This window comes from Emydura macquarii, unplaced genomic scaffold, assembly GCF_026122565.2.
Source record: "Emydura macquarii macquarii isolate MOO-44397 ecotype Brisbane River unplaced genomic scaffold, CSIRO-AGI_Emac_v2 contig_306, whole genome shotgun sequence".
Lineage (NCBI taxonomy): Eukaryota > Metazoa > Chordata > Testudines > Chelidae > Emydura > Emydura macquarii.
Window position 1 is genome coordinate 2,282,901 of NW_027130443.1, and position 12,819 is coordinate 2,295,719.

General features: G+C 42.0%; 1 protein-coding gene across 2 annotated transcripts in view; it reads left to right on the forward strand.

The window, feature by feature from the left end:
* LMNB2 (lamin B2) overlaps positions 1 to 12,819 on the forward strand; it is a 44,693-nt gene that overhangs the window by 521 nt on the left and 31,353 nt on the right. For both annotated transcript variants that reach the window (XR_010921498.1, XM_067556939.1), the window contains exon 2: positions 12,123 to 12,259. Coding sequence is in view for 1 of the 2 variants with exons in the window: in XM_067556939.1 (XP_067413040.1) it covers positions 12,123 to 12,259 (137 nt within the window). In the remaining variant the exon portion in view is untranslated. The remainder of the gene's footprint in view (positions 1 to 12,122; positions 12,260 to 12,819) is intronic.

The following is a 12,819-nucleotide window of genomic DNA, read 5'->3' on the forward strand; positions in this document are numbered from 1 at the left end:
CGGGCTGTGGCGGGGTCCCGCCCGGCGGGCTGGGGTGGGCTGGGGTGCCGGGCTGTGGCGGGGTCCCGCCCGGCGGGCTGGGGTGGGGTGGGGTGCCGGGCTGTGGCGGGGCAGAGCTGTTATTGGGTGACACCCTGTCTTACATGCTGTGTTTGTTTGGTGGAGTCGATCACGAAGGAATGAACTTTCCGAGCTCTTTCAAAGTGCTTGATCCAAGTGGTAGTAACGGGGCTTTGAGCTCCAGGCCTGCCGGGGGGCTCTTTGTGACCTCAGTAGGAAAGATGTATTTTGTGAACAGAGAGCGGTTTGTGGGAGGTGCTCAGCGACTATGGTGGTGGGTGTGAGTATAAGAACCTAGCTAGATGGCTGAGTAATTGCCAAGTATTCTGTCGCTTGTAACTAGTTGTTAGTGTGGTGTAAGCATTAACACTTTTAGGAAAGGCAACGTGTATATTTTTCATACCCAGTGACGTAGGTTAGATAAATATATGAAGTTGCTGGGTTTGTTCATCTTTACCATAGTCCCCTGTGAATTTTGTCACTTGTTCTTCTGTAAAGTGATCTTGTCAACGGGGTTTGGTAATAAAGTCGGTTGCTCCCATTTTTTGTGGATTTAGGTAATCCCACTAAAAAAATCTGTCAGATGTAGACATGCTATTTTGTGGTAATGAACTTCCAAGGTTGCCTTCACTGTACTTCATCTCACATCATTGTGTCTTCACCTGGTATTTGGAGCTACAGGAAAATATTGTTTGCCTGGCAAGCAGTACTTAACAGTTAAAGTCCTCTTGTTTTGCAAATTGTATTTAGGGTAAATAAAATCATTGTGCATAGATGAATGACTGTTTAAGGGACTTGAGTATTGGTCTTAACAGTTATAATAGTCACAAGTTTAGTTTGCTTATTATAATTTTGGATGTGTAATAGTTTGGAAGGATGGATTTTGGTGACTTTAGGTGGCATACAGATTAAATGACTTTTAGGCAAGCATTGTTATTTCACTTGTTACTGATCATGCATAGAACCCACATTTTGTAAGAGTACAGAGAGAGAGAACTGTTGGAACTAAACTTCTGTGAAAAGGCTGTCCAATGTGTTGGTACCAAGAATGGTGACAGAACCACTTGGTCTCTTAAAACTCTTATTTTGTCTTTATTTTAGTGTTTGGTATTGGCTTGTTGAAAAGTGAGTTTATTGTTCTTGGATTAATGTAGTGAGTTTCTGTAGATTATGTATGAAGAGAGTTTTGTTTTGACAGTGGCAAGTCTACCTGGGATCTAAACTGAGTTCAAGTATTCTATTGTTCTGTTGACTCTTGTGCTTGAAGGTTAGTTTCACAGTATTGGTGATGATATAATCGGTACATATTGAACCAGTTGTAGATATATTTCTAAATATAAAACCTTTTTGGCACACCTCTTCCTGCTTAAATTAATGCATTTTAAATATATTCATTGTACATGATAGAAAGCCATGATGAAAAAAACATATTCAATGCTTGGATGTATTTTAAGACTCTTTATCTTTTGAAGACTGGCAAATAGTCATTGTTCTAGTAGTAAAGGAACAATTTTTTCTTTTGCAGTCTTGCAGCAATTCCATATACTTTGTCATGTGGTGATGTCCCAATAAACTTTAAACATATTTATTAAAATAAACTGTGTGCATCACTTTTTTTAGTGAATGTCTGGTCACAGGATGCAAGTGACACTTCATCTACAAATGGATTTTCTTGGGGATGCTTGGCCAACAAACTAGGAGTACATGCTGTGTTAGTGTTTGACACTTGTAGATTAGAGTTCTGCTCTGGCCTAACTTTTAAGCCTGGCCTGGACCCATGCCCACTTGACCTGCCCCAACCCCAAGAAAGTCAGGTCATTTACTAGCCTTGTCTCAAACCTGAGTCAGTGCTGCCGCATCCTGCCTGTGTGGTTGACGTGGCAGTTGTATGCTCCCACTCTGCTGACTATTGCCCCCTGCTATACTGTGTGCATGCTGTGGAGTGAGAGGTATTGCCACTTGTTGGCACACTCGCTCTGAAGTGCGCACAGCGAGATGGCCAGCAGGAGCAGGGCACATAGATGCCTCTATGCTGACCCTGCAAGCAGGAGGAGGTCATCAGAGGCAACCCAGGCTTAGACACTTGAAGTCTGTTCTGATTGGGTTGCAAGGCTCTATTATAGATAGTATTAGATTAATCAACCTTTTCTAAACTTTATAAAATGAACACCTAATCTCTTATGACTGATATTGAGCATTGTTTTCTGAACAGGAATGATATGTGCATGTAGCTAAGTAAGATCAATTTGCTGGAAATTCACTTTTCCTGAAAGATCTCTTATGGAATTTTTCAGACAGTACAATTACATCTATTAGGTAAATCTCTAATGCGTGAAACTACACTTAATCTTTGAAGCTGCACCTCCTGAGTTCTCTTATCCTCTTAGAATATTGCAGGTGGTGGTTGTTTTTAGCTTCAGGCTTTTAATGAAAGATCAGTGATTAAATAGGCAGCCAAATGGATGGAGAACAATGATCTGCTCAGGCGTGACCATTCATAAAGCATGGCAAGTGAGGATTTTCCACAAGCATATCAAGGATCGAGACATTATTGATATTGCTGCCCTGAGTGTGGACAGAACTGAGGGAAAATGATGCATCTTGTCACCTGGCCAGTTTTGTATTTATTTGTACTACCATAGCTCTTGCAAACCCTAGACTTTGGCCAGGACCCCACTGTGGTAAGTGCTGTACAAACACAGAACAAAAAAGATGGTCCCTGCCCCCAAAGAGCTTACAATCGTATAGTTTTAGCTGGAAAAATACTTCCCTTATGGCAAGGTGATCTCCTGGAAGAGCTGACATGAGAACAGAGCATGTATCAGCCATTTTTCAAAGTGTGAGTAGTGGCAGACATTCAGTCTAAGGCTTTTGGCTTGTTGAACATCAGTTTTATTTAGGTTGAAATTTGTTGTCTGCAATTTGACCATAAGCAGCAGTTCGGAGAATAAGGGATGACTTTATATTGTCTGTCTTGGAGCTGTGTTTCATGGCATGTCTTTAAATAATTCCACATGTCAGACAGTATTGCTCTTAAACTATGGGAACATTGTTGTCCTGAGCCCTTTCCTCCCCCTGCACTGTCAATCTATTCTTTATGTGGTCATTCTAGTTTCTGTCTTCAAGGGGAAAGTGATAAGGAAGTGATATTACTTTTCTAGGAGGCAAAAAGGGTGGGGCTCTCTGGTGTCTTTAATGTTCTGAGAATGCTCTGTTCTGCTTTATAACTTTTCTGCTGCTGCTATTAGGGACCATGGGCAGTGTTCAAAGATCAGTTCTCTACTCTTGTTCTGTATTACTTGGCATCTTTAAAGCACATATACTAGGATGTCATGCTGGGTCCTCTTCTCCTCCTCACTTAGGTCAAGTAATTTAGCCCTGGTCTACGCTAGAAAATTAAGTCTGCTTAACTGTGGTGCTCAGGGGTGTGAAAAATCCACACCCTTGAGCACTGCAGTTAAGCTGACTTAACCCCAGTGTAGATAGCATGAGGTTGATAGAAGAATTCTTTCATCAACCTTGGTACTACCTCTTAAAGAGATGGAATATGTATGCCAATGGAAGAACTCCTCCGGTTGGCGCAGGTCGTGTCCACACTGAAGTGCTGTAGCAGCCCAGCTTCAGGAGCATTTCAAGTGTAGCCAAGCCACTAGAATACCAATTGAGTACTTTGCTTGGGTTGGATAGCCCAGGATCACAAACACTTCCACATGTGAACCCATGTCTTCAGGGACCACGGTGGAAGATGACAACCTTTACATGGTTCACTCTGTTAAGAAGGAAACCACGACTAACGTTCTCAAACTCGCGACTGAATGTTGATTGTTGACCTCAGTCAAAAGAGCAACAAAATAAGCCTACTTTCTCAGGACCAACATACTAGGCAGATTGACCTGAGGTAAAGATCTGCCAGTTGAATGTTGAAGGCCTCTCATGATCCAAGAGTGACTACTGTACCTGGAGAAAGTGCTGAATATGACCAACATTGATATCCTCGCCCTCCAGAAGATCCATGTCACAAACTAATAAAAAGTCCGATGCTACAAAATTAGTAGCTATAAACTCATAGCCAGCAATTACCATCCAAAATATGGGCAGGCAATTTATATAAAGCAGATGTGAGACCCTGTATCCCATGTTAACCACTTTTATATGGTTATGTTTTGTACAAAATATGACTTGTGATATATCATTTGAAAACTCATAATCTGCTGAATTACATCCTCTTGAAATGTGTGTAACAACATTGCATATGAAATTGAGATTGTGCTGTATTATTGTTATTGAAATATGTTGTAATACTGGGTAACACCCATAAGCCAGTTCCTTAGAGACAAAGACACACTAGCACACCAGCAAAGTGCATAATCGGAGATTCACCAGCAGGGGAGTTGTATACAGGAAATTTACAATTCATCCGAAAGACAGTCTGGAGTTCACACCATGGAACTGCCTGTCCCATGACACAACAAGGATTTTTCCAGCACACAAGGGTTGGGGTATACAAAGGAGGGAAACGCCTTTCGCTACTTCTCTCCATCTTGTCCACAGCTAGTGGACAAACAGCATCACAGACTAGTCCAGCACCAACTTGGTCAGGTAATGTCCACATGTGCTCCAGCATCCCAAAGGTCTTGACAATTCACAGGTAAAGAGATTGAGGCAACCATTGTAGCCACAAAATTGGGAAAAATAGCAGGAAAAGAGATCTGTCCTGAGTTCTTGTATAATCTGGGTCTCCTGGTATGGAAATGTTGGTGAAAAGTTGCTTCATACATCCTGGGGATTGGTTAAATTCCTCATGTGTGCAGAGAAGCCATGGTCGTGTTCCTAAAGCCTGGAAAACCTGCAGATCACCCTTCTAGTTACAGGCCAATCTCCCTCTTGAGCACAAGGTGATGGAGTGTATGATTCTGGCTGAACTGGGACCACTGGATGCCAGCCTATCCAAAGAACAAGCTGGTTTCTGAATGTACAGAAGTTGCTGCAACCAGGTGCTGGCCCTCACTACAAACATTGAAGCTGGATTCTAATGAAAACTCAGGACCGATACTGCTTTCATCGATCTGTCAGCGACATATGATACATTCTGGAAGGATAGTCTGCTACTGAAACTGGCCAAAGTGATCCCCGTGTGCTGTTTTTCAGGTTGCTGAGCGTCATGTTAAGTGGCAAAAGGATGTGCGTATACCTCAGAGGTCAAAGCAGCAAGTCATGCACTTTGAATAACGGACTCCCACAAGATTCTTATATTCTTCAATGTATACACAAGTGATGTGCCTGAAATGATAGCACAGAAGTTTGCGTATACTGATGATTTGGCCCCTGCATCTCAGGTCGGTAGCTTTAAAGAAATTGAAGTGACCCTTACATCTGACCTTAAAGTCATGGAGGAGTACTTTCAAAAGTGGCTGAGACCAAATCCAAGCAAATTAGTAGTCTATACTTTCTATCTTGACAATAGAATTGTCACTCCGTCTGTTGTGTGATGAAACTGTGCATTGACACAAAGCCAACATATATCAGTGTCATTCTTGAGCGCATGCTTGAACTTTCATGACCACCTCAAGAAAGAACTCTCTAAACTTGCAGCAACATTATTCAAAAGTTAACGGGAACCAGCTGGGGATCAAGAGCCCCAGTGCTGTGAACATCGGCCTTGGCTGTGGTGTACTCAGTTGCAGAGTACCGTACACTAGTGTAGACAAGAAGCAGCCATACCCAACTTGTGGATAGGGAGCTGAATCAGACCATGTAAATCATCATGGGAACTTTTAAAATCAACTACTATGGCTTTCAGAGTTAGCGAACACTGAACCTTCAGCTATCCATTGAGATATAGCCACAGCATGAGAACTTAAATGTACTGAAGACTACCCAGGCCTTCACATCTGGCAGGTTATAGATAACATACCCACACAATGCCTGAAATCATAAAAACCACTGTGGACCACGTGACCATTTGATGTCTCTGAATCCAGCCAGGGAATAGGAAAGTGTGTGGACCTCATCTACTGATCTAGTAATTCCAGGATACAAAATATATAGGAATGATTGAGTAGGTTGTGCTAGTGGCACTGTATGTGAAAAAAAGCATAGAGTCAAGTATAGTAAAAATCTTAAATGAATCAAACTGTGCCATAGAATCTTTGTGGATGGAAATTCCATGATTGAATAAGAATATAGCAGTAGGAATATACTACTGACCACCTAACCAGAATGGCGATGGTGACTGAAATGCTCCAGGAGATTAGGGAGGCTATAAAAATAGAAAACTCAGTAATAATGAGGGATTTCAACTGTCCCTATATTGACTGGATACATGTCACGTCAGGATGGGTTGGAGAAATAACATTTCTAGACACCATAAATGACTGTTGCTTTGAGCAGCTAGTCCTGGAATCCTCAAGGGGAGAGGCACTTCCTGATTTAGTCCTAAATGGTGCACAGGATCTGGTCCCAAGAGGTCAGTGTAGCTGAACCACTCAGTAATAGCAACCAGAATATAATTAAATGTAGTGTGAGAGAGAACCAAAGAGGCCTACCACAGTAGCATTTAACTTCAGGAAGGGACACTACACATAAATGAGGAAGCTAATTAAAGGGAAATTAAAAAGAATAGTCTCAAAAAATGCCTGCAAACTGCCTGGAAACGTTTAAAAAACACCATAGTACGGGCTCAAATTAAATGTATATCCCGTATTTAAAACCTAGCAAGCGGACTCAAAAGATGCCACCATGGTTAAACAAAGTAAAAAAGCAGTTAGAGGCAAAAAAACATCCTTTAAAATAGGGATGTAAAAATTAGTTTAATAAAGAATCCGCTTAAACATTATAAAAATAGAACGTTAAAATGGTTAAATGCCTGGAAGGGGGATGGGGAGGGAGAGCCGTGCTGGCCTCGTCTCCTCACTGCCAAGCAAGAGCTGCCTGTCTGCGAGCAGAGCCATAACTTGGCAGCTCTCGCTTGTGGGGAGCTGAGCTGAGCCCAGCTGTGGCTCACTTGCCGTCTCCCCCGCACGTGCAGCGGGGAGCTGAGCTAGGCTCCCTGTGACAAGAGCAGCCCAGCTGCTCTTGCTCACAGGGAGTTGAGTCCAGCTGCTTCCCTCCCTCCAGTTTAAATGATAATCAGCTGTTTAAACATTTTAAACAGCTGATTACCATTTAAACAGTTAGGCTTTTACATCTCTACTTTAAAAATCCTACTGAGGAGTCATAGACTTTAAGGTTAGAAGGGACGATCATGATTATCTAGTCTGACCACGTCATCGCAGGCCATAGAACCTCACCCACCTACTACTGTAATAGACCGCTAACCTCTGGCTGAGTTACTGAAGTCCTCAATCATGGTTTAAAGACTTCAAGGTACGGAGAATCTGCCATTTACACTAGTTTAAATCTGCAAGTGACTGTGCCCCATGCTGCTGAAAAAAACCCAAGATCTCTGCCAATGTCACCTGGGGAAAATTCCTTCCTGACACCAAATAAAGTAATCAGTTAGATCCTGAGCATGAGGGAAAACAGAAAAGAGCACAAACTCTGACAAGCTAAGGGTAAAAGTACAATTAGGCAGGCCAAAAGAGAATTTGAAGAGCAGCTAGCAAAAGACTCTAACAGCAAAATATTTGTAAATACATCAGAAGCAGGAAGCCTGCCAAACAGTCAATGGGGCCACTTGACTATCGACATGCTAAAGGAGCACTGCAGGAAGACACGGCTGTTGGGGACAATATAAAATAATTCCTTGCATTGGTCTTCATTGCAGAGGATGAGAGAGAGTCCCACACCTGAGCCATTTTTTTTGTGTGTAAAATCTGAGGAACTTTACCAGGCTGAGGTGTCCTCATAGGAGATTTTGGAACAAATTGATAAATTAAACCGTAATATCACTACCAAATGGTATTCACCCAAGACTTCTGAAGGAACTCAAATATGAATTGCATAACTACTAAGTGTAGTGTGTAACCTATCACTTAAATCAGCTTCTGTACCAGAAGACTGGAGGATAGCTAATGTGACACCAATTAATTAAAAAGGCTCCAGAGGCAATCCTGGCAGTTACAGGCTGGTAAGCCTAATTTCAGGGCTGGGCAGGTTGGTCGACACTAGTCAAGAACAGAATTATCAGACGCATATATGAATATGATTTCCTGGGAAGTTAACACGGCTTTTGTAAAGGGAAATTATGCCTCATCAGACTATTATAATTCATTGAGGGGATAAACAAATGTGTGGACAAGAGTGATTCAGTGAGATAGTGTACTTGGACTTTTAGAAAGCCTTTGGCAAGGTCCCTAAACAAAGGCTCTTAAGGAAAGTAAAGAGTCATGGGATAAAAGGGAAGGTCCTCTCATGGATCTCAGTAACTAGTTAAGACAGGAAACAAAATATGAATAAATGGTCGGTTTTCACATGGAGAGAGGTGAATAGCTGTGTCCCGTAGGGATCTGTACTGGGACCAGTGCTGTTCAACATATTCATAATTGATCTGGAACAGGAGGTAAACAGTGAGGTGGCAAAATTTGCAGACAATATAACATTACTCAAGACAGGTAAGCCTAAAGCAGGTTGCGAAGAGTTACAAAGGGATCTCAAAGGGATCGCAAAACTGGATGAGTGGGCAAGAAAATGGCAGTTAAAATTCAATATTGATAAATGTGAACTAATGAACATTTAAAAACATACATACAAAATGATGGGGTCTAAATTAGCATTTAACACTCAAGAAAGATACCTTGGAGTCCTTGTGGATAGTTCTCTGAAAACATCTGTTCAATATGAAGTAGCAGTCAAAAAAGCTAACAATGTTAGGAACCATTAGGAAAGAGAGAGAGACAATAGAAAATATCATAATGCCACTATATAAATCCATGGGATGCCCACAACTTGAATACTGTGTGCAATTCTGGTTGCCCCATCTCAAAAAAGATGTATTAGAATTGGAAAAGGTACAGAGAAGGACAACAAAAATGATTAAGGGTATGAAACTGCTTCCAAGTGAGGAGAGATGAAAAAGACTGAGGGCATGTCTACACTACAAAACTAAGTCAACATAAATCAACATCCAGCTGCCGCATTAATTCAGTCGGGCGTGTCCACACCATGCTCATTGTCTCAATAGTGTACGTCCTCACTAGCAGCGCTTGCATCGATGCAGAGAGTGGTGCACCATGTGTAGCTATCCCACACTGCAACTAGTCACAGTGGGTTTTAGGAAGGGCTTGCAATGCCTCATGGAACCAAAACCTTGTCGCAGGGTGGAAAGGAACATGGTTTCAACCTCCCATGATTCATATTCGTTCCTCCCTCCATCTCTATCCTGATATCAATGGCAAAGAACCCATACTTTTTTGCACCATTTTTCAAAAGCCTGGCTTAGCTGCACTTACATCCTGTTTCTGTGGTCAGAAATTCCCCTTACACTCTATTTTCAGCTCCCCAGTATTTGGGGTTTTCTGTTGGGCTGTTTATCTGTTCAAAGTTCATTGGCCTCAAGCCTTATACTGACTTGCTGAAGCTAATGTCTTACAGGATACAGGCCTGTCGGTTCCTTGCATTACTGCTGAATATAATGCAAAGCAACGAATATAAAAAAGGCAAGCTAGCCCTCTGTCAAACCCTACACCATCTCCAAATCATCACTAGTTGACATAATTGGCTGAAAAATTGAGCAGGATGGAACGGACTGTGTGCTGGAGTTAACACCTTTCCGTCATCACATTAGTGTAGACTGTCTGAGGGACATAAGATCTGAAGCCACTTTCCAATTTATATAAGGCCTTGACTGTGCTAGGATGGTTTTGCCAACATAGTTAACCAGCAAAGCCAGTTTACTGTGGATGCAGCTATGTTGGTATAATTGTGCTTGTACAATACATCTGCATCCCCAGTAGGGCGTATTCCAGTATAGTTATACTGGCAAAAGATCACTATCCCAACTGATGTAGTTATAATGTTACAACTTAAGTGTAGACCAGGCCTTAGACTCCTGGAATGCTGACTGGGCATGGAGCAGAAGCCTTTTGCCTGGCAAGAGCTCCATTCAGTTGTGCCGCACTGGAGGAACAGAGACCCTAGGAGCTTCTGAAAAGCTTCATGACTTGTAGAATCTGTTAAATTAAAGCCTACTGAACAGTGGCCTTTAGTTCTGCATGCATCTTCTGTTTGGCAGGTTGCTCCTTTTTCTGGCTTATGGAACCTTCAAATTCTTTCTTGGTATACTGTGTGCTATCCCCAGGTTGTTGAGTGATGGGAGAGTTAGACTGAAGAGCACACCCTGGGGGTGACAGAGAAGAATTTATCCCTGATATAGCCTGGGAAAGACTCAAAATTCTGATTTCCTAGATCTGATTTGTTCATTTTCAATTTACCAGTGTGTGTGGGAGATTCTTCTTGCAATAACGAAATTAAACCCTTTGCAATGTTGCTTCCAAATAGTGGGTGATTCCAGTGTACGCTTATGTATGGCACTGATGGGTCACCCAGAATGAAAGGTCCTCTGGACATGAAAACTGCTACATTTCTATTGGTGTCACTGGCAAGTGCTGTGTGTAGGAGCAGTAATATATCCATACTGAATCTCTGCAGAGAACTTCCTAAATTTTGATATTTCCGTACTGAGTTAAGCTCCTATGTGATACATACAACCTCTGTGGTTGTCAGCTCTGTAAACTAAACTTCTGGTGACTAGACCTTGAGATATTAGGCAATGAGTTAAAGGAAATGATTAAGAATGTATGTGCAGCAAGTAAACCGAGTCACTGAAAAGTGACTCAGTCATTTCTCAAGTTTTGCTTGGCAAAAACCACAAGGCTCACTTCAGAAATTTAAGGGGGGAGTCTCTCGAAGAGCATTGTAGTTGTATCTTATTGCTCCTGCCACTTTTTGATCTAAATTAGCTTTTCTGGATATAGCACAGTGCACTTTATTTTTCCTTCTCTAGCTCCTGCTTTGTCATCGTTTCTCTTTCTTTTCGCCAGGGTCTTTTTGGTACTCTTTCCTCCTGGATCTTTCCACTATTCTTAATCTCCTTCATACTTCTGAAGTTAGACATTGGTAGCTGTTCCACTAGTAGATCACCAGCAGTGATCCTGGTTGGATCTAAATCTTATACTTGCCCTATGGTCTCATTGTGTCCTAAAAGTAGAAAAAGCTTGGCAACTTAAAAACAAAAACATAAGGAGAGAAGATTTTTAGGCAGAGGAGGATATGGATGGGTGGCTGAAGGCAATGTAGGGGTGGCTTACATTTTGCAGGATTTCAGGGGAAAAGACCTATACTACATAGTAGGAAAAGCAGGAGAGGAAGCGTATCTTGGTAGGTACTAATAGAAATAAACTGTTGACCATACTAACTGTTGGATTTTAAATTTAAAGATGTGAAACTGGCTTAAATATCAAATCTTAATTTCCCCAATCCAAAATCGCTTGTGACTTATATCTAGGGGATGATACTACCTCAAGTATCCCTATTGAGCAGTAATAGTGTAAGTAAGTGGGAATAGACAGTATCTGATCCTGGGGCAGAGGTCCCCAAACTACGTGTAGAGGTGTAGAGGAACATTTGGTGGGGGGCCCGGAAGGGCCTGAGGCAACCCCCACAGGGAATATGGAGGGAGCTCCCTCCAGCTCTGCTCTGCCCAAGCACTCACCCCATGGCCCCTGACTGTGGCCCGGCTCCCAGCTGCAGCCCCTAGCCCCAGTCCCTACTGTGGCCCTGCTCCCAGCTTCAGCTTGTGGTGGGGCAAGGACAGGGGTTGGGGGATCCGACATAAATAGTTTGGGAACCACTGTCCTAGGGCTTAATCCCTTTCAGTTTGGCTCTTACTCATAGGTTTACAGCAGCCAAGTGTTTTTATCTTGTTTATCACTTCTCAACAGTAGGTCCATGCTTTCTGATCAGCATAGCATGGTGTATGTTTCTTGTCTTAAAACAAGTATCAAGAACCCCATTGGCCACTTTCATAAATAGAATTTCATTGAAATAAAACTTAAATTTTTTACTTTCTCTTTGAAATTTAGTCTTCATGATAATCATTGTATCTATTTCTTTCCTTGTCTTAGGTGAGTGGAATCAAGAACCTCTATGAATCTGAGCTGGCTGATGCCCGAAGAGTTCTGGATGAGACTGCCAGAGAGAGGGCCAAACTACAGATTGAAATAGGAAAGCTAAGAGCAGAACTTGATGAAATCAGTAAGAAGTAAGGAAACTAAACTTCAGTGTGATTTACTCCCATTCAGAATAATGGGCAACATTAGTAAGTTTTAGATTGGGATTGATGGATGTCTTTCTAAAGTATGCTCTAGCTCAATGAGAAGTTACAGGCTTAATGCAAGAATGACCTTGTCTGTGTCCAGATATGTTTTATTTCTTTATTTCTGAAGTTTAATAGGACTTGTGGGGGGAGGAGGGAAGGGGTTGGAGTTGATTTAGTATACCCAGGGACTTGAAAAGCCTTTTTCCTAGATGAAAACAAGGCCTTTCCTACTGAGGTATTGGGGATCTGCATCAGCTACACTGCTTCTGTGGAATCTAAGGTCTGCTCCAAGCAGCAGCAGAGTGAGGGTAACAAGACTGATCAGTTTCAGTGCTTATATTCAGTTCTGGGTGGGCAGCGTAAAACTGGGAAACAACATCGTTTGTTAAGCCCCAGTCCTGCAGTTGGAGCTATCTGAGAACCTATTGTGTCCAGACTAAGCCCGTTGAATTAAATAGTGAAATGTGTGAAATTTTTAAGAGATTTTTGAATGAATGAAATGT